The 27,655-nt window shown below is 49.1% G+C and overlaps 1 protein-coding gene across 10 annotated transcripts in view; it reads left to right on the top strand.

The window, feature by feature from the left end:
- Window positions 1-27,655, top strand: part of EFCAB6 (EF-hand calcium binding domain 6) — a 241,550-nt gene that overhangs the window by 160,133 nt on the left and 53,762 nt on the right. For all 10 annotated transcript variants that reach the window (XM_019447136.2, XM_053895851.1, XM_053895852.1 and 7 more), the window contains 3 exons: window positions 10,550-10,646; window positions 16,363-16,481; window positions 25,322-25,516. In XM_019447136.2, coding sequence (XP_019302681.2) covers window positions 10,550-10,646; window positions 16,363-16,481; window positions 25,322-25,516 — 411 coding nt within the window. The remainder of the gene's footprint in view (window positions 1-10,549; window positions 10,647-16,362; window positions 16,482-25,321; window positions 25,517-27,655) is intronic.

Genomic DNA, 27,655 nt, shown 5'->3' with positions numbered 1-27,655 from the left:
CGCCGGGCCCACGGAGGAGGGGGAGGAACAGAATTGCCCCCCCCGGGGAGTGATCGTTTTGCCTTTTGGGGGGCTCGAGAGAAACCACGCAAGGAATAGCCTTCAATGCAGAAAGCCTGAAAGATACCGGGTGCGGGTTGGAAGGTACAACCCGATCTAGCCACCCGTGAGCGTGGGTTTCGCGTGTCACTGTGAATCATGCCGGCCTTCCTTCTAGGCACACAACAACTACGTGCAGGCACTTCTGTGTTTTTTCTTTTATAAAGCTGGGGTCAGATTTATGGGTGTTGCCCAGCCTTGCGAGACCTGTCGGCGCCCTGCCTTTGAGCTGTGCAAGCTAACGCTTGTCTAGAGACCACTGGTCCAGGCACTAACATGTCAGCCCAGGCAATCACATGACTTGGGAGACCACAGAGCACCTTCTGGTAATTGATGGAAACTGAGTTTCACGTCAGGCTTTTTTCTATGAGTGTAAACACGTACATACACGGGGCCCTTGAATAACCACAGGATGCTTCAACCCTGCAGCTTGACTTGTATGTGGATTGGGGGGGGAGGGGATAAATACAGTGTGATTATGTACATGTGTTTTCTCTTACGATTTTCTTCACACGTCCTCTTCCCTCGCTCACTTTATAGTAAGAACACGGTGTATTACACATATAACGTTCAAAATATGGGTTAATCGATCGTGTTACCAGCAGGGCTTCCAGTCAACAGTAGGCTACTACTAATTAATTTTGGGGGGAGTCAAAAGTTATATGGGGATTTTTGACTGGGGGGGGGGGGTTGGCACTCCCAACCCGGGCCTCGTTCAAGGGTCAAGTATACGTCTTTTACTTTCTATAAATCTGGGGTCAGCTGAGCCAACTGTTTGGGGAGCTACAAGGATGATGCCCCCGCCACCCCTTCCCAGGCAGTGTTCCACCCCCGACCTCTGTCTACTCCATGCCAGCCTCCCTCGGGTCGAGGAGGCGAGTCTGCGTGTCAGCTGGGCCGTGATTCGTCTCCTCCATTTCTCTCAGTAAGCGCCTACGCCCCTTCAAGCAGGAACAGCAATGCCAGTACATCCACCCCATTGAGATCTGTCGATGCCAACAGGCATGAATGAATTAGCCCTTCAGCCCCTCCTTGGCCAATTATTAGAAGTGGAATAGTACTATTTTTCTGAAACCCTCCCATCCACTATGATAATACAGAGATGTGTTCTCTGCACCGTAGTAACATTCACCAGGCTGTTTTGCCCTGGAGGTACCGGCGGCCCCACCCCTTCCCTTCCGCCAGGCTGGGGAGCTCCCTGGAGCCGAGAACTCCCAGAAGCCCCCATTACTGGGCCAGATTACGCGATACTTGGCTGGGCTGCAGAGGCCCTCTGATATCGCTCTTTAATTTTTCTCTCTGAATTCGCTGGTTTTGTTTTGCCTGTACTTTAAGAAAAGCCGGCCAGAAAGAAAACAACTGTGGTCTCTTTCTAAGTGAAAGAAATGATCACATAACACGTGAATTGGACACCTGCTTCCAATTGCTCAAGTTCTGAGGAGCTGTAATGTGAGACTTGATTGCTTACCATTAAAACAATACAAAAATATCCTTCAGAAAGAATTTTCTGGAGAATGTGTGCAGAGTGAACCTAGAAAATTTCAACCACAAAGCGCAATCTTCCCATTCAAATGACTCAGCCTTCTTATTTGTATTCATTCCTTCGCTCATCAAGTGTTTACTGAGGGTCTGCTCCGGGCTAGATGTGGCCCCAGGACGAGGTGGTCCAAAGATGAAGAAGACCGCCTTTGAGGGGCTCATGGGTGAATGTGGAACGGGTACAAAAATAAAGAGCTGTAGTGAAACATAAGGATGTCTGAAGTGCCTCCGAGATGGGAACAGCTAAGCCTGCTTGAGGTGCACAGGAAAAGTGGGACATCTGAGTTGCATCTTGAGGTGTGAGTAGGGGTTTGTCAGGTGCAGGCTACCAGATGGTGGTTCGAGGCCAGAGAACAGCATGTACGACACCTCAGAGGTGGAAATGTTGAGCACATTCAGGAAACGGGGAGAGGATGTGTGTGCGGAAGTGGCATGCGCCATGGGGGCATGGTGGGAGGAGAGCCCCGGAGAGGCAGGAGGGCCAGCTGAGAAGGGGCTGGAGAGCCAGGCTGAGGACTCGATCCTTTACCAGCAGACAGGAGAGGGTTTTATGCTGTGGAGGCAGAGGGTCACATTGTGCTGCAGGAAGACCCTTGGGCAGTCCTAGAGCGGAGGATAGACGTAGAGGAGGACAGTCCCTGCGGTCCAGGGAGACCCAGCATGGCGTCCAAGGGTCTGGTGGAGAGACCTCAACCAAGGCACTGCCTTAGAAAGCCACTGCTTTAGAAGGCCTCCCATGGCCAGACCCCATGCCTCTGCTTCGAGAAGATGTATCCTTTAGTACTCTGCAAGGAGGCCCTATCACTTGACTTGCCAGATGAAAGACCCAGGTGATGGGTGGTGGGCAGAGATGTGAATGCAGGGTGCCTGTTTGGAGGGACCCCTTTCTCTGCCTGGAGGCCTCACCCTCCTTCACCCGCCTGTCACACCAGCCTCACTTTTAGCCACCGGCCACACCTAGACACCATCCCTTTCTGGAAGCCATCCTGCCCTCTTGTTTGGGCCCCTCTACCTTCAGGGCCTTCCCTTTCCACCAGCATCATCGAACACAATACTTTTGGAAAATTTGAGGGCTCATAATTTTGTTGAAGAGAGTAAGACCACCTTGTTTGTTTCATAACCGCAACACATTTTCATTTTTAGATGTATAAATGCCAATTAGAACGATCAGTCCAATGGCCTGTTTCATTTCTCCATCATCTATTCGCTTCCAATCTGTTCCCTTGTTTAAAACACACCTGCCTGTCCATTTATCTACTGACAACCCACATCAAGTCCATTTTGGTTCATGTACATCATAAAAGATGAAACAACACTGTCACACGCCCTTTTAGCAAAATTTGATGCTTCAGCCTCTTGTCACAAAATATTGTATGATCAGGTCCTTCATGTTGAATGGCTAGCTGAATCGAAAGGCCAAATTTCCCTTTCATTCTTAGAAATACATCATTTGTTTGTCAAAAAATTTGGCTTGTATGATCAGTCTCATCATCATCTCTGGAATCCAGAGTCCTGTTCTGTGTGGATTCCTCTTCTGGTTCATCTGATCATTGGGAGATGTCTTCTTATCTCAATTTTCTTCCCTTTGCCATTTGAACATGAAATAAGAATTCTGAATTTTTAGCTATGTTCGATGAAAACTGACATAAGACTACAAAGATGGTGTTGCTGTGTTCTTTTCACCTTCTCTAAAGATGCTGTTATACTTTGGGCAGTGCAGTCAGGAAACTAGGGAGTGATTCATTTCAAGTTCCTGTCATTGGCTAAGTAATTCCCTCATTTTCTGTTTTCTTCTTACTGCTTTAGTCTCTCTCTCTCTTTCTTTCTCTCTCTCTCTCTCTCTCTTTTAGCATAGTTGGAAATAATTAAAGAATAAATGATTGATCATTTCTTGGGATAATGAAATCGATCTAGTAAAATTGAAATCAAGATCACTAAGGCCCCATGTATGTAAGACCCCATTGACCCCATCAATGGACCCAGGCGGTATTGCAAGATAGAATGAGTGTTATCTCATAAAGAAAATAAATAATTTTTTTTTTGTTCTTTGAAAGCCCTCTAAGAAAAACTGAAAGTCGGGAATGCCAATTCTCTTCCACTTTCCGGATTATATAGAATTGTTATTTCTTTCTTAAATATTTGATATAATTCACCAAAGAACTGATCAGGTCCTGGAGTTTCCTTTGTTGGGAAGATTTTAACTATGAATCTCATTAATTTAATAGATCATTCAGGGTTTCTATTCCTTCTTGAATGAGTGTTTGGAGTTTGTGTTTTTTGGTCCATTTCATCTAAGTTGTTAAATTTATGAGAATAAAGTTCTTCAAAATATTCCTCCCTTATATTCTTTTAATATCTGTAGGGTCTTTAGTGTTATCCCTTTTATCATTTCTGATACTTGGTAGGTAATGTCTTCTCTTCTTTTTTCTTGATATGTTTCGCTAGAGATTTATCATTTGATTGATATTTTCAAAGAACCACCTTTTTGTTTCATTGATTTTGCTCTATTGTTTTCTGTGTAATAGAAACAAATTTCTGTTTATTGATTTCTCTTCTTTATTACTTCCTACTTTCTTCTTGCTTTGAATATAGTTTACTCTTCTTTTTTATTCTCTTAAGTTTGGAAACCCAGATTTTTTTATTTGAGTTCTTTCTTTTCTAACAGAGACCCTGAATGCTATCAGTTTCCTTGTAGGCACTGAGCTGGCTACATTATGCAAACCTCGATCTATTACAGTTTTAAGTTTCATTCACTTAAGAATATTTTCTAATTTCCCTTGAGACTTTCTTTTGGATCCACAATTATTTAAAGTGTGGTTCTGTCAATTTTAAAATATGTCCATGGTTTCCAACTATCTTTCTGTTATTGATTTCTAGTTTAATTCCGTTGTGGTCAGAAAACATACTTTGTATGATTTTAATTCCTTTAGATTTGTTCAGCTTTATTTTATGACCCCAGAGATGGTCTGTGTTGGTGAGTATTCCATGGATGCTTGATGAGAATGTGTATTTGGCTGTCGTTGGGTGGAGTGTGCCGATGAGATCAAGTTAGTTGATAGTGTTCAGGTCTTCAGTGTTCTTGCTTATTTGTTTGTTCTATCACTTCCTAGAGAGGAGTGATGAAGTCCCCAACAATAGTTAAGCACTTGTCTATACCTCTTTCCAGTTCTATCCATTTGTGCTTCATGAATTTTGAAACCGAGAAAAAGAGTGTGTTTATACTTGCCATTTCTGCTTCTCTTCCCTTATTTCTGAAGTTCTGTTTCTCTCTGCTCTCATGTTCCTTCCTCAGAGAAGCTTTCTTCAGCAGGTCTTTTAGAGCATGTCTAACCCTAACCCTAACCCTTCACTGAGAAAATTTCTCTTGCTCCTTCATTCCTAACAGACATTTTTGCTGGGTATAGAATTCTGGGTTAACAGTTCTTTTCACAGCACTTTAAAAATGTTATTCCGTTGTTTTCAGGCCTTCATGGTTTGTGGTGAGAAGTCTGCAAGAATTCAAATGGTCTTGCCCCCTAGATGGCCTGTGTCATTTTCCTCAGGTTACTTTCAGGATGTTTTTTCTTTATCTTTGGTTTTCATTAGTTTTAGTATGATGTGTTTGGGCATGACTTTCTTTGTTTATCATTCTTTGGGTTTACTGAACTTCTTGAATTTGTAAATTTATGTTCTTCATCGACTTTGGGAAGGGTCCAGCTATTATTTCCTTATGTTTAAAAAAATTTTTATTTTGGTATCAATCTCTGCCTCCATCCACCTCTTGTGGTATCCCAATGACATGAATGTAGACTTGTTGATTTTGTACCACTGGTCCCTGTATTAATCCCTGAAGCTATATTCTTCTCTTTTTTTCCCCATTGATCAGATTGGATTAATTCTGTTCATCTGTCTTCAGGTTCACTGACTCATTCCTCTGTCATCTGCATTCTGTCATTGAGCCAATCCAGTAAAAATTTTATTTCATTTGTATTTTTCATTTCTAAAGTTTTCATTTGGTTCTTGTCTTCCCCCAGCCTTCTATTTCTTGGCTCAGATTATCTGCCTTTCCACGTATTTTGAGGACATTTACTTTTACTTCATGTTTCTAATAGCTGCTTTAAAATATTATAATTTCAACAGCTGGGTCTTCGTGGAGTCTGTTGTCTTTTACCTTGAAAATTGTTGAGATTTTCCTGGTTCTCTGTATATTGAGTTATTTTGGATTGTATCATGGACTTTTTAAGTATTATATTATGATACTCTGGCCTAGTTAAAATCCTCAGTTGTGTGTTGATTTGTGTTTTATTTATTTTGTAAGCAAACAGTCAATCCAGTTAGGTTCAGACTGCAAGTCCTAACCTGCCTTCTGTGGTTTCTATGTCAGTTGAGTTTCAAGGCCACTGCAGCACTATGAGGCCAGCCCATGTGCGCAGCCCCCCAGGTGGGGAGTTGTGGTGGGAGCAAGTCTTCAGTACACAGTAGTGAAGTTCTCAGAGCTTCTGTTGTGCTGCTTTGGATTAGTTTCACACAAGAGCACAGCAGAAGTGAATCTGGAACTTCCCGCACAGATTTAGGCATCCTGTTTTTCAGCCCTCTCGTATGATTTCTCCCCATACTTTCCAGCCCCCAGAGAGTCCCCCCACCCACCTGTTTTCTCTCTCTCTCTCCTTTTTTTTTTTTTTTTTTTTTTTTTTTTGGCCTTCTTGCTGGAAACCCTTAGGTTTGGGCCTATCTGTATGGTTATGTACTTCCTATGACTGGGCCTACCCCCAGTGCAACACAGTGAGAGGAAAACAATAATGTGGATACCTTCACTGTTCCTTGAGCACAGAGTGTGCCTTCTGGTGAAAGGGAAGAGTTTTAGTTTTAGGCACTTACTTGGCCACTACTGTTGCTGGCTATGTCACAAAAGTGTAGGTGTGTAACTCAGAGTCTTTGGATCAGAACAGGGAGGGTGAAAAGAGACAAAGGGGGCATTATATCCCCCACATACTTTGTACTTCAGGGCTATCCTTTCTGGTTCTTTGGTCAGAAATACAGGCTTTCTTGTGGAGCTTTTTTGGCCCATGCCCGCTGCATAGTTCCAGAAGTGGGACTGTCCTTAAGCCTAACCTGGGAATATGGGCGATAAAGAACCCATGAAACTCGTATCAGTCATTCTTCAAGTTTTGATTTCCCTCTCCATCATCCTTCTTTTTTTTTTTTTAATGTTTACTTATTTTTGAGAGAGAGGCAGAGCGTGAGCAGGGGAGGGGCAGAGAGAGAGAGGCACAGAACCCAAAGCAAGCTCCAGGCTCCAAGGTGTCAGCACAGAGCTTGACATGGGGCTTGAACCCACGAGCCGTGAGATCATGACCTGAGGCGAAGTCGGACGCTTCACCAACTGAGCCACCCAGGCACCCCTCCATCATCTTTCTATTATTTACTTTTTGGTGTCCTCAGAATTACTTCTTGTATTCTGTCGAGAGCTTTTAGTTGTAATCAGTGGGGGAGAGAGGGTGCAGTGTGTGCCTTCTCCATCTTAGCTGGACAAGAGGGACAAGGACTCTTGCCCTGCCTGGAGTGCTGGTCCCTGTGATCACACAGCTGCCTCATCACCACTCATGCCTCAGAGAGCCGCTCCCTGGCCTTCTTAGCTGAAGCGTCCCCTCTCACCCATCACTCTTGGTCACATTCATATCCCAAGTTATCTGATTCATTCATTTTCCACATGTTGCTGTAAGTTCCCACAATCATGGTATGAGTTCCTTGAGGATGTGGGCTCTGTCCACATCGCTGGTCAGTGTGTCTACAGAACCTAGAGCAGCACAGAGTAAGAGGTCATATATGTTTGCATCGGACAGACTGGCTGATAACAAGGCTGGGTCTCCCTGACTATCAAGATCTAAAGAGTCAGGCAATAGAGGCAATCAGTAACTTTTGGAAAAGGCCATAGAAAAACTTTCTGATCTCTTGAGGAGACAAGTATATAAAATGGGACGGGGAGAAATGGGTGGGAAAATCATAGGTGTCCCTGGTTTGAGCCTGGCTCACTGAGAAAACATTCAAGACTTACGCCTAGAAAAGAAATTGGGTTGGTGGAGGCCGTTCAGATATGTGTTTAGATAGCGAGATCAGTTTGGGTTCGCTGACTTTGCAGACACAGAACATGCCCCTCAGAATCTCTATCCTTTGGGGGGAGTTCAGGTGAGTCCTGTGGGTGCGGGTTGGATTTAGGAGGAACTTAAGGTGAAGACAGGGGACTAGGCATCATTATTAGGACCTACAGTCCTCTTAAGCAATAATTGTGAAAATGCAACCTAGTCCCCCCAACCTTCCCAAACGTTTAGTGGTGAACTAGTGACAGAGGATTAGATTGGTTGACCTTTGGATCCCTTTCCACCCTGGAAATTCCATGATTCTGTGAAGTCCAGTAGTCAGTTGGAGAGAGATGGAACAGAAAAGTAGGTGAGGAGATTACAGCCCCAGCGGTACAGATGTGTGGATAAATGGCAGGAAGGCATGGCTGGGGACATGAGAAGGGATGACCTTTCAGAAGAGTAAATAAACTTTGGGGTGGAAAGAGAGAGGAGTGGTCAAGGTTTGGGGGAGCCAGGTGGGGAGGGAAAACCACACTCACTGAAGGCACACGTTCACCCGGCCCCAGGATTGGTATTCCAACACGTGGTGTCCCTTAAAGCGCAGCATGATGAAGGCAGCCAGAGAGGGGAGAGATGGTTAATAGGGGCACATGGAACACACAAGTCAGCGAAGACCCCTGGATTCAGCAATATAGAAGTAATTGGTGAATTTAAAGATCGGGGTGGGCTCTTAATGAAGGGAGGCATGCCCGCCATAGTTTACCGTGTACCCCCATGAGCTGGCATTTTCCAGGAGGGAAAATGAAACTGGGAAAGCCCTCATTTGGTCTGGTTCAACGGTAGCAATGTAGGAGTTTGTGCTCGCCAAACTGTGGGGGTCACAGTTTACGTAATTCGCCAAAGAAGAGCTGCTTAAAATAAGACGCTATGTGGCCCAGTATAGCCCAGTGTAGGTTTTGGGTGTAATCATGGATACCAATGCACCTGGTGACTCGGGGGCTCTGGGCACCGTCAGTCATCAAGGAACTTGAGGAGCGGTCCAGGACAGCTGTCCGGGGGCAGCAGAGCGTGTTGGAAGGGATTTGAAGAAGCCACATGAAGAACACTGATTGCCGCTTGCTTTGTTGATTCGGGTTGCCGTGACCTGGCTTGCCGTCTGCTTCTGAAATGCGTGCCAGGGTGGAACTTCCAGGGGAGCCTTGTCTGGTGGGCGGGAGCTGCAGCTCCACTTTTCCAGCCTTCACACCGAGCCCGGCGCTCCAGCCACGCACTGGGCAATGCTGCGTTTGTTGAACAGAAACAGAAATGCTAAGTGGAAAGAAGACCCCCGGTGCGTAAAAACCAGAGGTGTCCCTCACCTCTGTGAAGTGTAATATTTCAGGGATCTTTTCCTACGAAGAGTGAACTTACAGGGGCAGCAAACCTGTAGCTTCAGATAAAAACCAGATGGTCACGTGAAAGGCTAGCCATGACATCGGAGACCTGAGTCTGAATGGTTTCCAGGTCCTGGCTGTGTCATTTGGCAGGTTGGTTAATTTCCCGAAAACACAGCTTCCTCTTTCGCAGAATGGGATGGTAATGCCGGCATGTGTCACTTGACTGGCTGTGCTCAGCACCCGCTGGTCACTGACCTCGTGGTGGCCATCAGCACCTGAGAAACCCACACGGTGCTGCCGACCTGAGTGTCACATACAGAGGGTCACGTTCAAAGCAGCCCTTCTAGGGGGATTGTGTAAGCCTTTGACCTCCATTGTTTGCAACACACAAATCCCTGCATTTTCTCAACTGGCAGCATACTGGTTGACCTTAGACTTTTTTTCTTATATGCGGTTCATTTGCAGAAGCGTAAATAATGCTTCTTTAAAGGGGCTCTGTGGGGCTTGCTTGCTGTCCATCCCCCACACTGGTCTTCTGGGGACCCTTCAGGAGAAATTTATATTGGGGTCTCTATGGGCCTCGGTCCGGTGGCAAGATGCGCTTAGCACCCAACATGCCTGTGAGTAAGAGCAGGTTCCAGGTGGGGGTCTCAGATGTGGTCCCATTTCAGGAAACTGTCGGGTGATGTGGATATGGTCAGTTTTGCCAGGGGAATGTGCTGAGCGCCCTGATATCTGCAGGGAAAATATTTCAGATGCAGATCTGGATGTGGAAAACAGCTCAAGTTGCCAGAAAGGGAGGGATAGGTGCTCCGAGGAGCAGAGCAATTACAGAAAAAGAAGTGGGGAGGGGTTTTACAGATTTTATCCGCCCCCGTCCTTCGAGTGGAGGAATCCAGGGCTTAGCCACGGTGTTAAGCGTGGGGCATTTTTTTAAAGTGTCTTTGGCGTCCATCATCCTAGGAGGAAATAAACAGAATTTTGATCATTTTACATACTTGAGCCCAACCTTTGAACAGTAGCTGGGACCGAGAAAGCGATGCCCCCCCCCCACCCCCGCCCCGTGTTCCTGAACCGTTTCTTAGTCTGCATTATTATTCCGATTCGCCAATTCAGAAATAAAAGTTTGTGGTTGTTTTCTTCTGAAGAGGCTTCACTGTTCTATGGTGTTTTTTTCCCCTTCTGAGAAGAAATGAGCCCTGTTTGTTTTGTGAGTGGCAGAGAAAGTTGAACAGCATTTATCTGAAAATAAACAAGGACTTATAAAATTTAAGAAGACTTCCCTAACATGCAGCTGGGGAAATAAGACTGTATTTTGAGAATTAAGTTAGACCAGATGTGAAATAACAGACTTTAACGGTATCTTTGAAACAAACGGGGATGGGGAACCCCTTGGGAGATTAATGAGTCCATTAAATTTAAACACAGTTATTTATTTATTTACTTATTTACTTATTTATTTATTTTTCTTTTAAGACCAAAACAGAAGGTCGCAGATTCAGAACTAGCTTGTGAGCAGGCTCATCAGTATCTTGCTACCAAAGCAAAAACCAGATGGTCAGACTTATCTAAGGTAAGAAAACGATTATTTCCTTAAAAGGAAAGGAAATCTATTTCAGTGTTCTCAGATCATTGGGATAATCAAGCTGTTTAGATCCCGTCGCTGAGATGGGAAAACAATGTTCTATACCCAACTGGTGACTCCTTTTATTCCTAAAATACTTTTTCAGCATAAATTGTCCCATCCGAGGTCAACTGATGTTTAGAAAAAGGAGTATTTGTAAGAGTTACGTGGACAGAAATTCCTAGATGTATCTCAGGTTTGATATGAATTAAAAATTTTAAAGAAAGAAAAAAAGAACCCCGTCATATTATTTTTACCCCATTCAAAACCTGCATTTCTGGGTAGGTGGGATTTCTTCCTGTCTTCCAAAACGATAGAAAGCACATTTTGAAGGTGAATGCTGTAGATGGGCAATCGTGTAAACCAATTTGGTGTTGAGATGGGCGCATAATCTAATGACAGTTGTACCCACAGGACAGTAGAACGGAGCCTGCGGGACTGAGTTCGTCCAGGAGTGGGTGATCATTTCATAACGCAACAAGGACACAACACCTTCACCTTAGGAAATGTCTTTCAAACTGCACTGTGGAAGAATTTTCTTTTTTTTTTTTTTTTTTTTAAGTTTATTTACTTTGAGAGAGAAAGAGAGCACGAGTAGGGGAGGGTCAGAGAAAGCAAGAATCCTAAGCAGGTCCCGCACTGTCAGCGCAGAGCCCGACGTGGGGCTCTCGATTGATCCCACGAACCGCGAGATCATGACCTGAGACGAAATCGGGTCGGACGCTTAACCGATGGAGCCAAGCCGACGCTCCCGGAAGGATTTTCACATTGTTGTGAAGAACGCCTCCACTTTGTTTCATCTGGTCATTTTCTTTGGATGTTTGCCTCTCTTGGCGTGTGTCCGATGTGAAGTTCTGTCTTGTCAGTCCTGTGCCGCCCCTGGGCTGCCTCTCCCCAGGCCCCTGCCGTCAGAGTTGACGGTGCGGCTCAGGGTGGCAAATCACACGGAGTCCTCCCGCTCCCACGGGTAGGGCTGGCCCTCCCGAGCCGTCCTGCGGGAGTGCGGGGCCAGCCCTGGGCTGTACTCTGCGACCACATGGGCATGGCAGCCGGGAGAGGGCCGAGCTCACTGCGTGACATCATCCTCCACACCCTGCACCCCAGCTTCTCTGGGCCTGCCTCTCCCCTCCTCCCTGCTATTTCTGTCCACTCTTCCTCCTGCCCCTATAATGCCCCCTCTGCTGATGCTGCCCTCCGTGGACCCAGGGGCTCCCACGGCCCCTTCCAGGCCCTTCCTGGATTCGTCCTGCCCTGCTCTGATGAATGTCGCGCAGCACATCTCCGGGGTACGTGGGTTTGTGCTGGGGGTTCGGTGGTAACGAAGACCCATCTTCTTCCAGCCTTCGGAGCTCACAGACCAGGAGAGGTGGCGGTTAAGAAACAAAGGCAGCTTATTAACAAAGCAGGTGGGCGCCGTGGGGAAAATGAACAGGCTGCCGGAGGCCTTTGTTTCTGCCTTGTTGCATCCGTACTTCCTGGAATGCTTCCTCCCCTGGCCCTGCCACGGCTCTGTCGGGCCTCCTCCACTCCCTGTCTGGACCTGCCCGCTCTCGGGCTCGGTGACCCTCTCTGTCTGTGTTCACTCCCTTGAGCACGTCCTCTGCACTTACCTCTCCATACTTTGTTTTTGTTTTTATTTAGAGAGAGGGAGAGTGGGACGGGGGGAGAGAGAGAGGAGAGAGAGAATCCCAAGCAGGCTCCGTGCTGCCAGCACAGAACCCGATGCGGGGCTCGAACTCACAAAACTGTGAGATCATGACCTGAGCTCAACCGACTGAGCCCCCCAGGCGCCCCTCCTCTCCACACCGATTCCCGTGGCCTCTCATAACCATCTTTATCCCTGATGTTCTGCAGAACCCCAAGTGTGTTTAGGGGAGGTGTGGGGACCCTGGAGTGCTCTGCTGCTAAGCCAGCAGCCTCGGGTCCGTCCCTTCTAGAAGGGAGCCTGGTGGAAGTGTGGGAAGGGAAGAAGACTTGGAGGCTTACGGAGGAAGAGGAATCAGCAGGGGCATGTGGAGCCACTTTGTAGGGGGTCAAGCGTCACTTCGTGCCGGGCCTCACACCTCTCTCGGCCCCCCCGCGGGACTGCGTGCCCCTGTGTGTTTTATTAGTATTCGATCGGACATTTCTCCCACTCTCTCAATTTATCTTGAAAAAAGCTCTAAAGCTTTTTGGGATTCGTTCTGAATCCCAAACCTGCAGAAAGTAGGGTGACGCATAGATAAGACGCATTAATGACGGATGCCTGGTGACGAGGCGGGTGTTCTCCTACCATCCAGCACAGCCTTGCCCTTCCCTTCTGGGTCGTGGCAGACACGTGGCATTTGTCTCCTCTCTGGGCACTTCTGTGGGTTCGCCAAAAAGACCCGCGAATGTCGGAAAGGATGTGGTCCCAGTAAAACTGCATTTGGAACTTGAACAAGTCAGGTACTGCGTCCTCTAGCTGTCCTCAGCGAGGGTCCCCGGCTGGCCACTCAGCCGGGCTCGGCCAAGGACACCACCAGCCGATCTCTTGGACGCACCCACAGTCGGCCTATTCTGGGCAGCTTAACAGGCTCACTTCCGTTTAAGTATGTTTGGAAAATAAGGTCATCGATTTCTTCAGCAAACATTATTATGAATTAACTATGCACTGTTGCAAGATATTAAAGACACAGCGACCAAAAAAAAAAAAAAAAAGACACGGTCTCTGTTCCCAAGAGACTTGTGGTATAAGCACCAATAAGAGTGCTAAAGAATTGTATTATAATTGAAGGAGCTTTTTTTAAAGCTCATTTTTCAAGTTGTCACTCTACAGTGCAATGTAATAGTAATACATATTATATATATTATATATATATATAACGTGTGTATTTGTATGTGTATAATATGCATGAATGCATATAGCGTATGTAGTAATACGTACAATAATAATATACATGCGTAGCTTAGGTACGTTTAAGGTAGTCACCGCGTATCCCAAGTTGTATCCCACCGTGTAACCCGCCATCCAGACGAAGGAGGAGAACACTCTCAATGTCTTAGCGCCGCACACACTTTGCATCAAGGGCCAGGCGGTGACCGGCCTTGGCTTTGTGAGGCAGGGGCTTCAGACACAGCCGCTCAGCTCTACCGTGTGGCCCTCGGTGCTGTCAGACTCCGCTTCCTCCTCCCTAGTGGATGCGTAACAGCGTGTCATTCTAGTTTTAGGTAGCGTGTGTTGGTTACTCGTGAGCGGTGAGTATCTTTTCGTTTATTCCTGAGGCAGGTTTCCTTTCTCCATGAAGGGCCTGCTCGTTGGTTTTCTCACTGGGCTCTCTGGTGATTTCTCATTGGTCGATAGGAACTCGTACCACGGTTTGGCTGCTAGTCTTTTGTCAATGATACGTGGTGTGAGTCACTAATCCCAGTTTGTGTTCTGTGTTTGCACCCTTTTCATACGATATCTTTTGGTAAATATAAGTTTGTTAAAAAAATTTTTTTAAATGTTTATTCGCTTTTAAGAGACAGAGACCAGGGAGTAAGCAGGGGAGGGGCAGAGAGAGAAGGAGACACAGAATCTGGATCCGAGCTGTCAGCACAGAGCCCGACGCGGGGGTCGAGCCCACGAACCGTGAGATCGTGACCCGAGCCGAAGTCCAACACCTGACTGCCTGAACCGTCCAGGCGCCCCGGGTTCTTCTTGTTGATAGAGTCAAATGTGAAATGTGTTAACATTTCCTGTAGGTCTCGCCCAAGAATCTGTGTTTCATCTGAAGTCATGAAGACCTTTCAGCAGCTCTCCAGTGAAGCCTTTCCCATCCTGGTCTTGAGATCCACACCACGTGTCACCTATGTGTTGGGAGGCAGGGGTTCACTCCCACTCTTCCATATGGAGACCCGGTTGTCTAGCCCCCGTAAAGCCCATCCTTCTCCCCCTGACGTATGGCATCACCGCTGTCCTGCCTCGAGGCCTGCGGGTGTCTCTGGGCTCCTCACTCTGTTCCCCAGGTCAGTTTGTCTGTCTTGGCACCTTTACCACATCACTGTAATCACAGTAACTCGGTAATATGTCTTGATCAGCTGGTAGGCAAGTCCCTCCTCCTGTCCTTTGAGAGTTTATGAATCAGTTTGTCAAGTTCCACAAGGCAACAAAGCGTTTGGAGAGAAATGCCGTCGTTACAATTTTGAGTCTTCCAGTTCACGAGCATGGTGCGTCTCCATTTATTCTGATATCTTTAAATATCTTTCGATAAATTTTTATACTTTTCTGTGTAGCGGTCTTACGATCACTCGTAAGGTTTATTCCCTGGGATGGGGCACCTGTGTGGCTCAGTCTGTTGAGTGTCTGACTTTGGCTCGGGTCAAGATCTCACGGTTTGTGAGTTTAAACCTGTCAGCATAGAGCGCACTTGGGATTCTCTCTCTCCTTCTCTCTGTCCCTCCCCCACTTGTTCTCTCCCTCCCTCTCTCTCTCTCTCTCTCTCTCTCTCTTTCTCAAAATAAATAAACTTAGAAAAAGGTTTATTCCTAAGACTTTCTATTTTTGATGCTATTATAAATATTTTTTAAAATTTGTTCTCTGTGCCTGATATGTAAGAACATGAATGATCTTGCCTATTGACCTGAAATCCAGACTTCTTGCTAAATTCTCTTAGCATAGTAATTCATTTGTGGATCTTTCTTACGTATCCAGCCACGTCGTCTGTTAATAACGACAGCTGTATTTCTTCCTGTCCTGTTTTTTACCTTTTATTCCTTTTTCTTGCTTGACTACCCTGGCTGATACCTCCAGTACAACGTGGAAAAGAGGGCAGCGGAGACCTTGCCTGTTCCTGGTCTTAAAGGGAATGTCTCTGCCTTCACCATGGATTGTGATGCTTGCAGAGGACTTTCTAGACGTGCTCCTGCATCTACCTCACGGTGTTGTGAGGAAGAGGGTCAGAGGAGCTATTACTTCCAAACAGTTTAAGTCAGTGCCGAGTGCCACACATTACCTGCTAGTCTGTGGCCCTCTTAACAGGCCGAAAATTCCCCAGATACCTTTTGCATCCCTCGGGGACATTAAAAAGGTACCGTATTGGGGCGCCTGGGTGGCTCGGCGGGTTAAGCGTGCGGCTCTTGATTTCGGCTCAGGTCACGATCTCACGGTTCGTGAGTTCGAGCCCCACGTCGGGCTCTGCTCAGAGGCGCGGAGCCTGCTTTCGAGTCTCTCTCTTCCTCTCTCTCTGCCCCTTCCCCCCCAACATAAATAATTAAACTTAAAAAAATAAAGCTACCGTATCATCGCGTCATCAGAGCTGGGGTCTCGCGTGCCTCATCCCTGTCTTACAACCAGAGGACCAAGTCTGCTGCGTTGTCAAGATGACCACCTCCAGCAGCGTGGGCTACTGTCTCAATCCCCAGGCTCTGGGACCCTCATTTCTAATAGCTCTTGAGCCCAAGTTGTTGGCCGGGTCATACACCTGAGACCACTCATCACCCAGAAACCAGCCCCTTCCAGTTCATGACAATTGTTTGCGTTTTGCTCGGTCACCTTCTTTACCGAAACGGCGAGGGTATCTGGAGCTTTGACTGAAAAGTAATTAAGCAGGTAGAGAGGGGAGAGACACGTCTTCTGTTGTTCCAGGTATTGGCTGTGGACAATCCTCTAAACTACCACGAGCACACTGTGTAGGTTACTAATTGTCGTCTTGTAATATTGTAGAATTTTATAGAAACCGACAGTGAGGGCAACGGCATTCTTCGGCGGCGGGATATAAAGAACGCGCTGTACGGTTTTGATATTCCTCTAACACCGAGGGAATTTGAAAAGCTCTGGATGAGGTAAGTGGCATCCACCAGTCGACCCCCTTCCATCCCGAGGGTCCCAGGTTGCCGGCTGCTGCAAATTCAGCACCAGCCTTGCTCTGTGCTAGGGGGGCAAGGTGCTCAGCTAGGAATGGTTTCCTCTGGTTGTGTCTGTCTGCTGCCCTTCCGCCCCATAGAGGCTGGTCTCCGGGAACATGGAGAATCAGGGTAAACCCTCATCATCGATACCAGACTTAAGATGTTTGCATTTCCAGGGAACCAGGAGTTCAAGCCCATCCTTATATCACTTTAGAAAGCGACGTCACTCCCCAAACGCAATCCTAACGCAACTAGCTCAGCAGCCAGTCCTGCCACGGGTGTGGGGAGAAGCAGTCTCTCCCCATCGCCTGCAGACGGAAATCAATGTCGCACAACTGTTTTTTGTAGATAAGGAATTCGTTGAAAGAAAATAACCAAACTTTTGGCAACTTGGGGTAGTTTCCCGAGGGTGTCTTAGACGGAAAATAATATCTAATATCGGTTACATTTTTCAAAAAGTATTTTAGATTCAGCTGTTCTTGAATCAGGCCCCCAGTTGCAGTATCCCCCGCGTGGGGGCCTGAGTTTCCGGGTGCACTAACAATGCGGTCAATTTCCGAGTTCCAGATCCATCTTTGAATTACCTCCGTCCTCGTCGTGTGTTGGTTGCCGCTCCCGTCCCCGCAGGACGGTGCACACTATTGTGCATCCCCCCAGGGGCAAGCGCACGGAGCAGCTCATGTAATTTTTTAGCTTTTCATCTGTTCAAAGTGGAAGGCTGAAATGTTGGCCGAGTTTAGAATGAGGTGGGCTGTTTTGTGTCTAATTTAGAAAAGCAACTTGAAGTTCTTATAAAATCCTTATTCTTTTTTAGATCAGCTCCAACACAGGGCCAATTGAGGCTCTCCTTATTCATATTCTCTTTCAGTAGATTAAATGAGTGGGTCCCACTGAGTAACCAGAAGATTGGGCTCCCCAGTCTTTTGGATGATCCAAAGACGACTGTGTGGTCTCAATACTCGAGGACCTGTCAGGGGATACAAGCAGTCGCCCATATGCGGGGGCACAGTGTCGCCATGATAAATGCCAGAGGAGGGAACGTGTGGAGGAAAGAGGGAGTAAAAGCAGGAGCGGCAGGTGGGGGCGGGGAGGGTGTGTGGAGGAACAGGAAACTGTCGCGGTCGGAGGGAGGTTGAAATAGCTCCCGGGGGTCAGGGAGAAGGGGGATCCCCTCACCCATGGGATGTCGGTGAGACATTCCATGAGTGCTGGCCAAGGGCTCCCAGGGTGAGAAAGGAGGGGTGAGGCCACCAGGGCCCCAAAGCCCTGGTCTTCAGGCATTATATCAGCCGGGCATTCGGGACTAGAGAAGGCTGATCACCCAGCCACGCTTCAGGAAGATGGGTCAGGGAACGTTCAGAGAAGGGATGGGTGGGCCCAGAGACTGTCGTCTCCATCCCAGTGGGGCGGGACGAGTTCCCGGGCTGGGTGTGGGGCACGGGAAAGAGGGGTGTTGGGGCCAAGTGTCCCCCTCGAGGGGGAGAAGAAGGGCACGCTCACTCGTCTTCCTGAAGGGGGGATAGAGCACGTGTCCGTCTCAGTGGGAGTGAGACACTCCCTGCCGCTTCCGGCTCAAGTTTCTTTATACGTTGATTAAACGTACACACGTCTGCCCTGACGACTGATGAAGTCAGAACTGCTTCTGCATTTGTCCGCCGACTGCCCGCCACGGGTGCTGAGGGACCCAAAGGGAGGGCGCCCCGCTGCCAGACAGGTGGCCATGGCTCCTGCCTCCGTCCTCACAGCTGCGGGGCCTCTGTCAAGTTACTTAACTTCTCTGGGCCTCGCTCTGCTCCGCTAAGTTTACTGCACGTGTCGGTCAGGGGAGGCCAGCCGCGGTGACTGACAAGGGTGTCCTGATCTAGCGTGGGCGTCGTGGGGGGTCTGCCCACAAGCCGCTGCGTGGACCAGGAGCCCCACCACCCCCTGGAGCTGTCGTGACACCAGGCCTGGGAACGCGGCCGTCACTTTCCCCGAGTTCTGTTGGCCAGAGTCCTTTCACGTGGCCGCGCCCACTACGGGGCAGGCTGGGAGAAGCGGTCTGGAGTTGTGTCCCGGGCAAAAAGACACGGTGACAGGGGAACTCGGTGGTGACGTCTGCCACAGGTGGAACTACCCCCGAGGGATGAGGAAGAGGGGCATTCGAGACAAAGGAAACTTCAGGAATGTTAGACACCAGTATCTGGGCAGGAAAGCAGAAACCACTCTACTATTTCTGGCCAAGTGGGGCTTAAGGCAGTGACGGACGACAAAGAGGTCAAAGGACCGGAAGCCTGGGCGGGGGTGGGGTGGGGGGTGGATTGTGGTATTACAGGCCAGAGGCTGCCGCCCCCTGGGCTAGAAGAGGAAGAGGAAGAGGGTGAACCAGAGATCAGGAAACCGCTCTCTAACCTGGGACTGGAGGACAAACGGGAAACGGGGCATTTCTGGAGGCATCTCACCCCAAGGCTGCCTCCGAATCTGCTAGAATCTCAGCCACTGTGCGGAGCAGGAACCACGGCCACGGCGGGAGGCGCACCGGACACAGCCGGGACTGCCCTCTTCCTGCCTTCTGCCCGGGCCCACCTCCCCGGGAGCAGCCGGCGGGTAACTTGGAAGATGTGCTGAAGGATGGGCACGAGGTTGAATGCCGCCGCGTGAACATCCAGCTGACGGGCCAAGGAGGGATTCACGTCCCAGGACCGCGGATTGACCTGAGCGGCCGGGACGTAGGCAGCCTGGGCTGTGCGGGAGAGCGGGCCTGCTCGTCCGCTGGACCAGATCACGAAGGGCAGGATGAGGTAGGGACGCTGTCGTAAGGCCAGGTGGCTAGCAGGGAAAGACCTAGGCAGCCCTGCGTTCTAGAAAGATCACTCTGGCCACAGTGGGGAGGATGAATTACAGGAGACTGGGTGGGCGGCACAGAGGTCAGCGGGCCAAGTGAGAGGACGTGGTGAGCTTTCCTGGCAGTGGAGGGAGGACTGGGGAGGAAGTGACAGGTGTGAGGGAGATTTAGGAAGAGAAGTGAGCCTTAGCGGCCCGGAGGGAGAGGCCGTGTGAGGAGATCGGATGCCCCTGCGGAAGTTGGGAAGACAACCTAGGTGGCTGGGTAGCCTGCGGCTAAGGGCTGTGGTCTAGTGAGGGCTGCACCTTGTCCCGTGGTGCCCCAGACTGAGCTGTGTGACCCCGGGCCCGTGGCTCGCCTTCTCCGGGCTTCAGTCATCTATCAAATGGGATGGCAACGGGGACCAAATAATATATGTGGAATACCTGGCGTACATAAGCGTAAAAAGTGGTCGCAAAAAGATGATACAGATTTGAGACTCTTTCCTGATTGCACTGTTAATGCAACACTCGTTTTAGAAGTCTCAGAAAATCCGGAAGAGCGTAAAGGAAAAAACAAGACAACAGCAAAGCAGATGTAATGATAAATGGTGACCTGGTAGTGTGACTTTTCCACCCATCGTGGTCTCAGCTGGTCGTCCTCACCCTCACTCACCCTTCTGGCCTGTTCCTCTCAACCGCTCGGTCTTTGCTGGCAATGGCAGGTTCCCCGCCCTGCTTCGCGCCCCTGGTCCGGCTCTGGACCACAGGGCGGGAGGCGCTGAGCCGGCGACAGGGGGCTGGCCAGCCATGGGTTGTCTAGGCACCAGGAGCCTCCTTCGGTCGCCCGAGCAATGGGAGGGGCGTTCTCCCCCACCCAGAGGGAGCTGGGACCGCTGTGACACGCTCTGTCAGCCCGGGGGGTCCGACTGTCGGAATAGGAAAGCCCCCCGACGTGGGTAGGTGGACGTGAGCGGACAAATAACATCTGCTCTTTCAAAAATACAAAATTTAAAAATAGGGTAGAATACAGACAAGGAAAAAAAAATAGCATCCATTATTCACTCAACATTTATTAAGCACCTGTGAAGTACATTAGTTTAGCGCCTCAGATGAGTCTGGAGGGTCTCGTTTATGCTGTGGAAGTAAATTAATGAATTAACCCCCAAATCGCAGTGGCGCAGCACATCCAAGTTTTGTTTCTCCGTTTTGTTTCTTACTCATCCTACGTCTATAGCACGTGTAGCATCTCTTCTGGACGCTTCTCTCCCAAGCGGTGATTTGGGGATCTGGCCAGCTTCCAGCCTGTGGCTGCCTTGTCTCAGCGGGGGGCGTCTGCGGAACCACAGGATCACACGGGCTTTGGCGGGCTTCAGCCCCAGGTGACACCCTCCTGCCTGCGGCCTGGGGCTGGTCCGCTGCCCTGCTCGGGCACAGGGGCCGGACAGATCGGGGAGCACCTGGGAGTTAAGCGAGCCATACCGTGGACTGGCTTATCGGGGATTAAAGGAACAAAATGTTCGAGCCTGGAGGAGGCTGGTGTGAAAGGAAACCTGCTAACTGAAGCCAAATTAGGATCTGTAAGGAGCAGTGTGTTTGGTTTTGGAGAGCCCGCTAAGAATAAATCACAAGATGGAAGCGTCTTCATTCATGCCTTCATTCATCTGAACAATCATGAAGCAGGGAGTTTCTGAAACTTCCTGCGTTGTAGGCCTTGTGCTAGCTTCTGGGGTTCCAGAGATGAGGCAGCCCTCACTCTCAGGCGGCTCACAGCTCAGCAGGGAGGGCAGACAAGGAACGCGACGGTGGCGGTGGCGGGGCGGTGGGAGCCGCGTGCGTGTTCAGGGGAGGGATCCCAGGAGACGCGAGGACACCTGAGCTGAGTCTTAATAAACAGTCATTAGCCAGGGGTGGGGAAGGGCATGCCGGTGAGCAGAGGCCCGGTGCCAGGAGGAGGGGCAGGTCTGAGACGGGAGAGGAAGGGCCCTGCCTGTCTCGGCAGAGCCTGTCCAGCACGGGGACCACCGAGAGGACTGCCCAGGACCCACTGTGGGACATGCGCACCGTGCTGAGTACATTCTCTAGCCTCGTTTCGCCAGACAGAATTCGTCTATTTTGGATCTAAAACAGACTTTGCTGAACAACCATGAAAAAAACACACCGTAAAAATTCACAGAAGACTAAAGCAGGAAAGCAAGTCTCAGGATGAACAGTAGAGATGATTAGTTGTATAAAGCCAGCCGACCAAGTGGACTTGATGGAAAGCTTTGGGGATCACTGGTGCCCCATTTTTGCACATTTCATAATTTCGTAGAAAGTTATATATTGGTATTCCGGCATCAAAAGAAGAGACGGTGCCAAGATGCCTGTGCCAAAGGTACCAGCTCCCTGGGAGCAGCCCGGGCTCTCAGGTTCCCAAGAAGCTGGGTCCTCGGCATCGGCTCAGCCACGGCAGCCTCCTGGCTGGAACCTGGGAGCATCGGGCTGTGGGACACCTGGACACGGAGGGCCCCAAGGTGGGAAAGGACTTGAAGGGGTCCAATGAGCAAGGTCTGTAGAGATTAGGAAGGAGGAGACTGAATGGGACACAATGGCAGGGAAGGAGTTTTGGAAGCGCTTGGAGATGACTGGCCACATAGGCTCCTAGCTCAGCATGAAGAACTATTTATGATTCAGGTTGTCCGGCACTCCAGCGAGCGGTCTTTGAAGGGGTGCATTTCCCATCCCTGGCGTGGTTTTACCCAAGGCCAGACCACTACTTGCTGGGGGGCACAGAGGAGGGATCGTGGCCCCAGATGGCTCCAGAACCCGTGATTCCACCAGGACTTGCTGAATGCCGTGGCCATCAGACCACCCTCACAGGCGACACCGGAGAGGATTCCGTGTGTCCCAGGCTGCCTGGCCTGAGTCGTCAGTGGGGCTTACCCCAGACCCCCTGACTCTGGGGTCGGTGTTAGGGGGTAGACCTGTCACTGACGCAAGAGTCGAGCACCTAAACTGAGCACGAAGGACTAAGACTTTCCAGCAAAGCAATCAATGCGAAGCTATTCGAATCATGAGTGCAACTGAACTGCTGTGTGTACAATAAATGGGCAGGGTAATCTGATCATATCATAAATTAGTGGCCCTTGCCACATGCAAATGCAGGCTTTTATGGGTCCTCTGTTTATGTGCACATTTTTCCTAGCACATCTGCTGCCGAACCGTTTTAAAATTCAACCTTTATAGGCAAGTTGATTTTTTAAAATGTTACACAAAGGATTATATAATGAAGGGCGAGGTTATGTAAGCTGAATTAACTCTCTTATTATTCACGTTCACAACAATATTTTAGTCGCAATTGTGCAATCTGGTCTTCCGTTCCCCTGCGATGAGAATAGAATGTTTATGATCTTTATTAATGAAGTAATTAAGAAGCGTCTTTTCATTCAGTTCAAGTGTCACGATTCAGAGTTTGTTGTCAGTAGTCTCTTGTGCACAACACGCCAGGATGGCAGCGCTTCCTGGGGAACACGCGTCCCCTGCCTTCGTTAGCTCAACAGACAAGTATTGATAATGAAGCTTTGGGAGGCCTATTGCCGGGCGCTGGGAGTCTGTTTGTAAGATAAAGACGGCGTGGTTGCTCCTTGAGGAACTTGCCGTCTGGCAGGGGAGGAAGGCATGTGCTACAGATGCAGAGGCAAAAAGAAGGACGTGGTTGAGCCTGTGGGAGTCAAGCAGCCACAGGACACCGGCGTGTGCTCCCTGGGTGCCAGGCCCTGGTCTAAGCGTTTACCCACCGACCCTCACCAGACCCCAGAGGAATCCAGGGGCGGGTGGAAACACAGCACTTGCGACTTAGGAGGAGAGAGGGGTCGCTTGTCAGTGGGTGGTCTCCGCACCATTCTTTCCGGAGCCCTCCTGCAGGAGTGGGGAGCCCTTGGGGGCTTTATTCAAGGGGGGTCTTGACCAGAGTTGCATTATTCTGTCGCTCTGCTGGCCCAAGGCTGGTCGGGCCTGATGCAGTTCAGGGAGAGACGCGCGGCCCTGGGATCACCCTAGGGGCTCAAGGAGTGGCACCCCTCCCTAGGTCCATCGATGGAAAACTCCACTGCCCTTTCTGCAGCCGGAATCTTACCCCCAGTAGCAGGAAGAGCTGTTTGCTAGAGGCCTTGTGCCGTCTGAGCGTCACTACCCTACAAGAATCACAGGACCAGCCTTGGCAAGGAGATACCCCACCGGCCCCCTTTGGTGGTGTGGCACTTTGTTTTGTTTTAGAAACAAAATCCACTGAATGCAGGTAGAATGGTATCGGGGGGGGGGGGGGGGGGGTTGCAAGTACGAAGGTTGTACTAATAACAGACACCTGGAAAGGCCTCAGAGGCTTTCATGAATCTAGTCGGAGGGGCGGTCCGGGTGCCGATCTGAGATGTTAGGTCTGGGAAGGCCTTTGGCGGTTCCCAGATGAGGGCACAGAGCTCCAGAACGGCTGAGCGCCTTGCCAGGGTCTCCGGGCCTGGGAGCTTGTGTTTGACTTGGAGTTCTCTGCCCTGGGCCACCTCACGATCACTGGGGCGGGGAAGCTCCTTCCTTTGTAAGATAGTACATGACAAAAGTAGGTCCGGGTGCTGATAAGGCAGGTAGAGTCAGACACCGCGGAAGGCAGCTACGAGAGTGTAGGGCACAGAAGCAAGAGTGGGGAGGGGGAGAGGCCTCCGGTTCTGTGGACGCCTCGGGGGAACAGCCCCCTTGGCCTTGGGGAAGGGTGGACAGCATTCCCACGCCTGGAACGCGCTGCAGGATTTAGCACAGGGGCATGGAGTGTTTGCCTGAACTTCCCACCCCTCACCCCCCACCCACCACCCCACCCCTCGAGGACAAGAGAGTCAGGTAAATAAATACATCTCCTTCATTGCTGCTCAACTGAAGCCGGTGGAAAGGTCTCCGTGTGTCAGAGGCGAGCGAGCATGGGGTTCGGCAGATTTTTCCTCGTCTTGTCAGTTAACGAGCAGAGGGAAGCTCGGCCTCACAAAGGAAAGCCGTCCGCCCTTATGCTCAGACAAACGTCCAAACAGCCTGCCAGAGGATTATGCCCACAACGCTGTTTAAATATAGGCTTGGTTCTTGTAACTCTTGAGTTCGTCTGGGAAAAACTCACATCCGCAAATGGCATTTTTATCGGTTAGATGAGGACCAAGATCTTTTGGTAAAAATAAATGCTTTTTTTTTCCTTTAAAGAAAATTGGCAATTTGCCTTAAAATTTTTATTGAAGTAATTCTATTCTATTTGAATAATGCTGGGAGATAAAAACCCTCCATTACACCTCTTTTAATGAATTATAATTCAGAAACATCTCACTAATAGAAAATGACATAAAAGGTACGTAGCATAATTCTTATCTTGTTTTCCTTACTGGTCTCGCTCGTTGGTCGTATGTAATTGGCATCTCTTCAAAGAGGAAATGGGGAATTTGAATCAAATGGCCTTCATTTATTTGAGTTTTAAGATTGAGTATGTTTTTTGAAGGACTTTCTTCTAAACCTTAATATAGTCCTTACATGTAGGTGCTCAATAAAAAAAAAAAAAAAAAAACACACTGCTGAATGAATGGAAAGCTTGATTTTCATTTTCTGTGGCCACGGACATCTTTCTCACAGCATGACAAGTGCATGAATTCGGACGCCCTCTCGGGGTGGCCAAGCTCACCTCACGTGAGGTGTGATCGTTCTGTTGATAAGAGGTTTCCTAGTTTGATGTGCCTGTGAATCACCCAGGGATCTTGTTAAATGCAGATTCAGGTCAGGTCTGGGTGACCCCAGAGACTCTGCATTTCCGGCTCCCCCCGTTGAGCGGTGCTGCCCATCTGCAGGGCGCACCGCGTGGCGAGGAACCAGACAAGCCCCCACCTTGCCCCCAAACAGTGCAGATATTGTCAGAACACTGAGCACCCACACACCGTGGTGGCTACTGACGAGGGTCCTGTTTGTTTCTGAAGCTATGACACCGACGGAAGAGGACACATAACTTACCAAGAATTTTTACAGAAATTGGGGATTAACTACTCGGCAGACATTCATCGGCCCTATGCCGAGGACTACTTCAACTTCATGGGCCATTTCACGAAGCCACAGCAGGTGCACGAGGAGGCCCGACAGCCGCAGCAGAGCCCAGACAGGGCCGTGCCGGCCAGGTGAGTGCGTAAGTATCGCGGGACCGTGAGCTGGCCACCTGTTCGACGCGTACCCTTGCAGCCAAAGTGGGTTTGAAGTGGTACCTCCCAGTGCTGGCAAAGTCGTCATGAAATTCTCCTCGCTGCTGTAGGTTCTCGAAATGGGCGCGAGGTCGCAGAGTTATAAAGGAGTTAAAGAGCTGTGAGCCGTCTTCAGTCACGGCCTCACATCATTCCTGTTTTGTAGGTCACCTTTGAGAACTTTTCAGGTGTTTACTAACCTACACACCCGGGACCCACCCCTCGCCCAACCAGATGGCAAGTTCCAGAAGGACATGCCCGTCTTCGTGTAGTGCAGAACACTGCCTGACTCCTCGTAGACACCCCATGAACCTCTGTTGGTGAATGGATGAATGAATGAATGGATGAATGAATGGATGGATGGATGGATGAATGGATTCATGAATGAATGGATGGATGAATGAATGAATGGATGCATGGATGAATGAATGAATGGATGGATGAATGAATGGATGCATGGATGAATGAATGAATGAGTGAATGAACAAGACATATTCCTTAGCTCAGTACTTCCACTTGGGGAACTTTATCCCAGAGAAATAACGTAGTAGAAGCCAACCGTTTAGTGGCTGGAAGATACGATTTCTAGCGTGTCTTCAACAACAACTAAAAGGGACACCTGCCAGTCAAAGTGAGCGTGCTGCCTTATAAAGTATGGCCCCAGGAATATGAAAAACTACATGCCTGTTCAGTTAGCATCGTGAAGACTGGAAAATGTTTGTGATCAAAGGGTGATTGGAAATGACATTTTAACCAGTAAGTGTATCATGACTGGAACCACGTCAAACGTGGGTGCCTGTTCACAAGGACCAGAAGATGATGTGCGAGGGGTAGTGGGTTGTGTTTGGATGATGGGACTGTATATTACTATCTTCAAAGTTTAAAACCAGTTACTAATGTACTACTTAAAAAAAATTATAACACAGGATGGGGTGCTTGGGTGGCTCAGTCACTTAAGTGTCCAATGTTGGCTCCGGTCCTGATCTCGCAGTCCGTGAGTTCGAGCCCTGCGTCGGGCTCTGTGCTGACGGCTCGGAGCCTGGAGCCTGCTTCGGATTCTGTGTCCCCCTCTCTCTCTCTGCCCCTCCTCTGCCCGCTCACACTCTGTCTCTCTTTCCCTCAAAAATAAATAAACATTAAAAAGATTTTTTAAATTTATAACAGGAGAAAATTTTGCTGCATTCGATGTAACTATCAAGCCATGGGACAGATGTCCCTGATCAGTCCCAGGCCCTGGTGGTCTCCCGTCAGCACCCACCAAGGCTGGGACTCTAGCTCCATGCTGTTCTCATCTGTGTTTCTGTCTGTTGCCTGTCACTTCAGCTCTCTGTCACCACCACCACCTCAAATGGCACCGGAATGAGCGAATGGGTTGTTGCTGAAGAATCCCCAAAGGAAATAAGAAGCCCCAAGGACACGGGGAAGAAACGTAATGGCTAAATGGGGTTTACGAGAAAAGCAGTTCAAACACACCTCTGAATGAGGTCCCAAGTTCACTGAGTTATGAAGCCTGAAGCAAGAGAATCGAATTTGTGAGATTTGAAGTAAAACTATGCTCAAGATTGGTATAAATCAAATATGCCATAAAACTAATGAGAAAGTGGAATTTATCTTTACCAGACAGGGCTGGCCTCATTACCCACTCGTGTCTTCCCTCCTGCCACTTGTGAGTAATGAGGCTCCAAGAGAAATCTCACATCCTCGGCGGGCTCACGCCGCATTCTTCCTCTTCTCGAGTTTCCGTTTATTGTGCAAACGTGGATCGCAGCGGAAAGAACTGGGAGCCACCAAACAGTGTCTCTCAGATCCCCGAGCTCAGTTAACTGATTCACACTCACCCTGCCCTCTCTGCCACCAGCACACTTTCTGACCAAAGAAGGCAAGCCTGATTTCATGAAAATGCATGACCGACTTCTGTTTCCTCAAAGACGTCAGGTTATAAAATTGTCGAGTAACTTTGCCCTTCAGAATGGCCCGCTTTCAAATTTGGGGACAGTGAGTCTTCCTGGTGTTTCCAGGATCTTCTAGCTCCTCGGATGAGAAATGAGGAGACAGGTCTGTTACACTGACCGAAATTTT

This window comes from Panthera pardus, unplaced genomic scaffold (genome assembly GCF_024362965.1).
Source record: "Panthera pardus isolate Hobbes unplaced genomic scaffold, ASM2436296v1 HiC_scaffold_6, whole genome shotgun sequence".
Classification (NCBI taxonomy): domain Eukaryota; kingdom Metazoa; phylum Chordata; class Mammalia; order Carnivora; family Felidae; genus Panthera; species Panthera pardus.
This window is presented reverse-complemented; position numbering and strand designations above follow the sequence as displayed.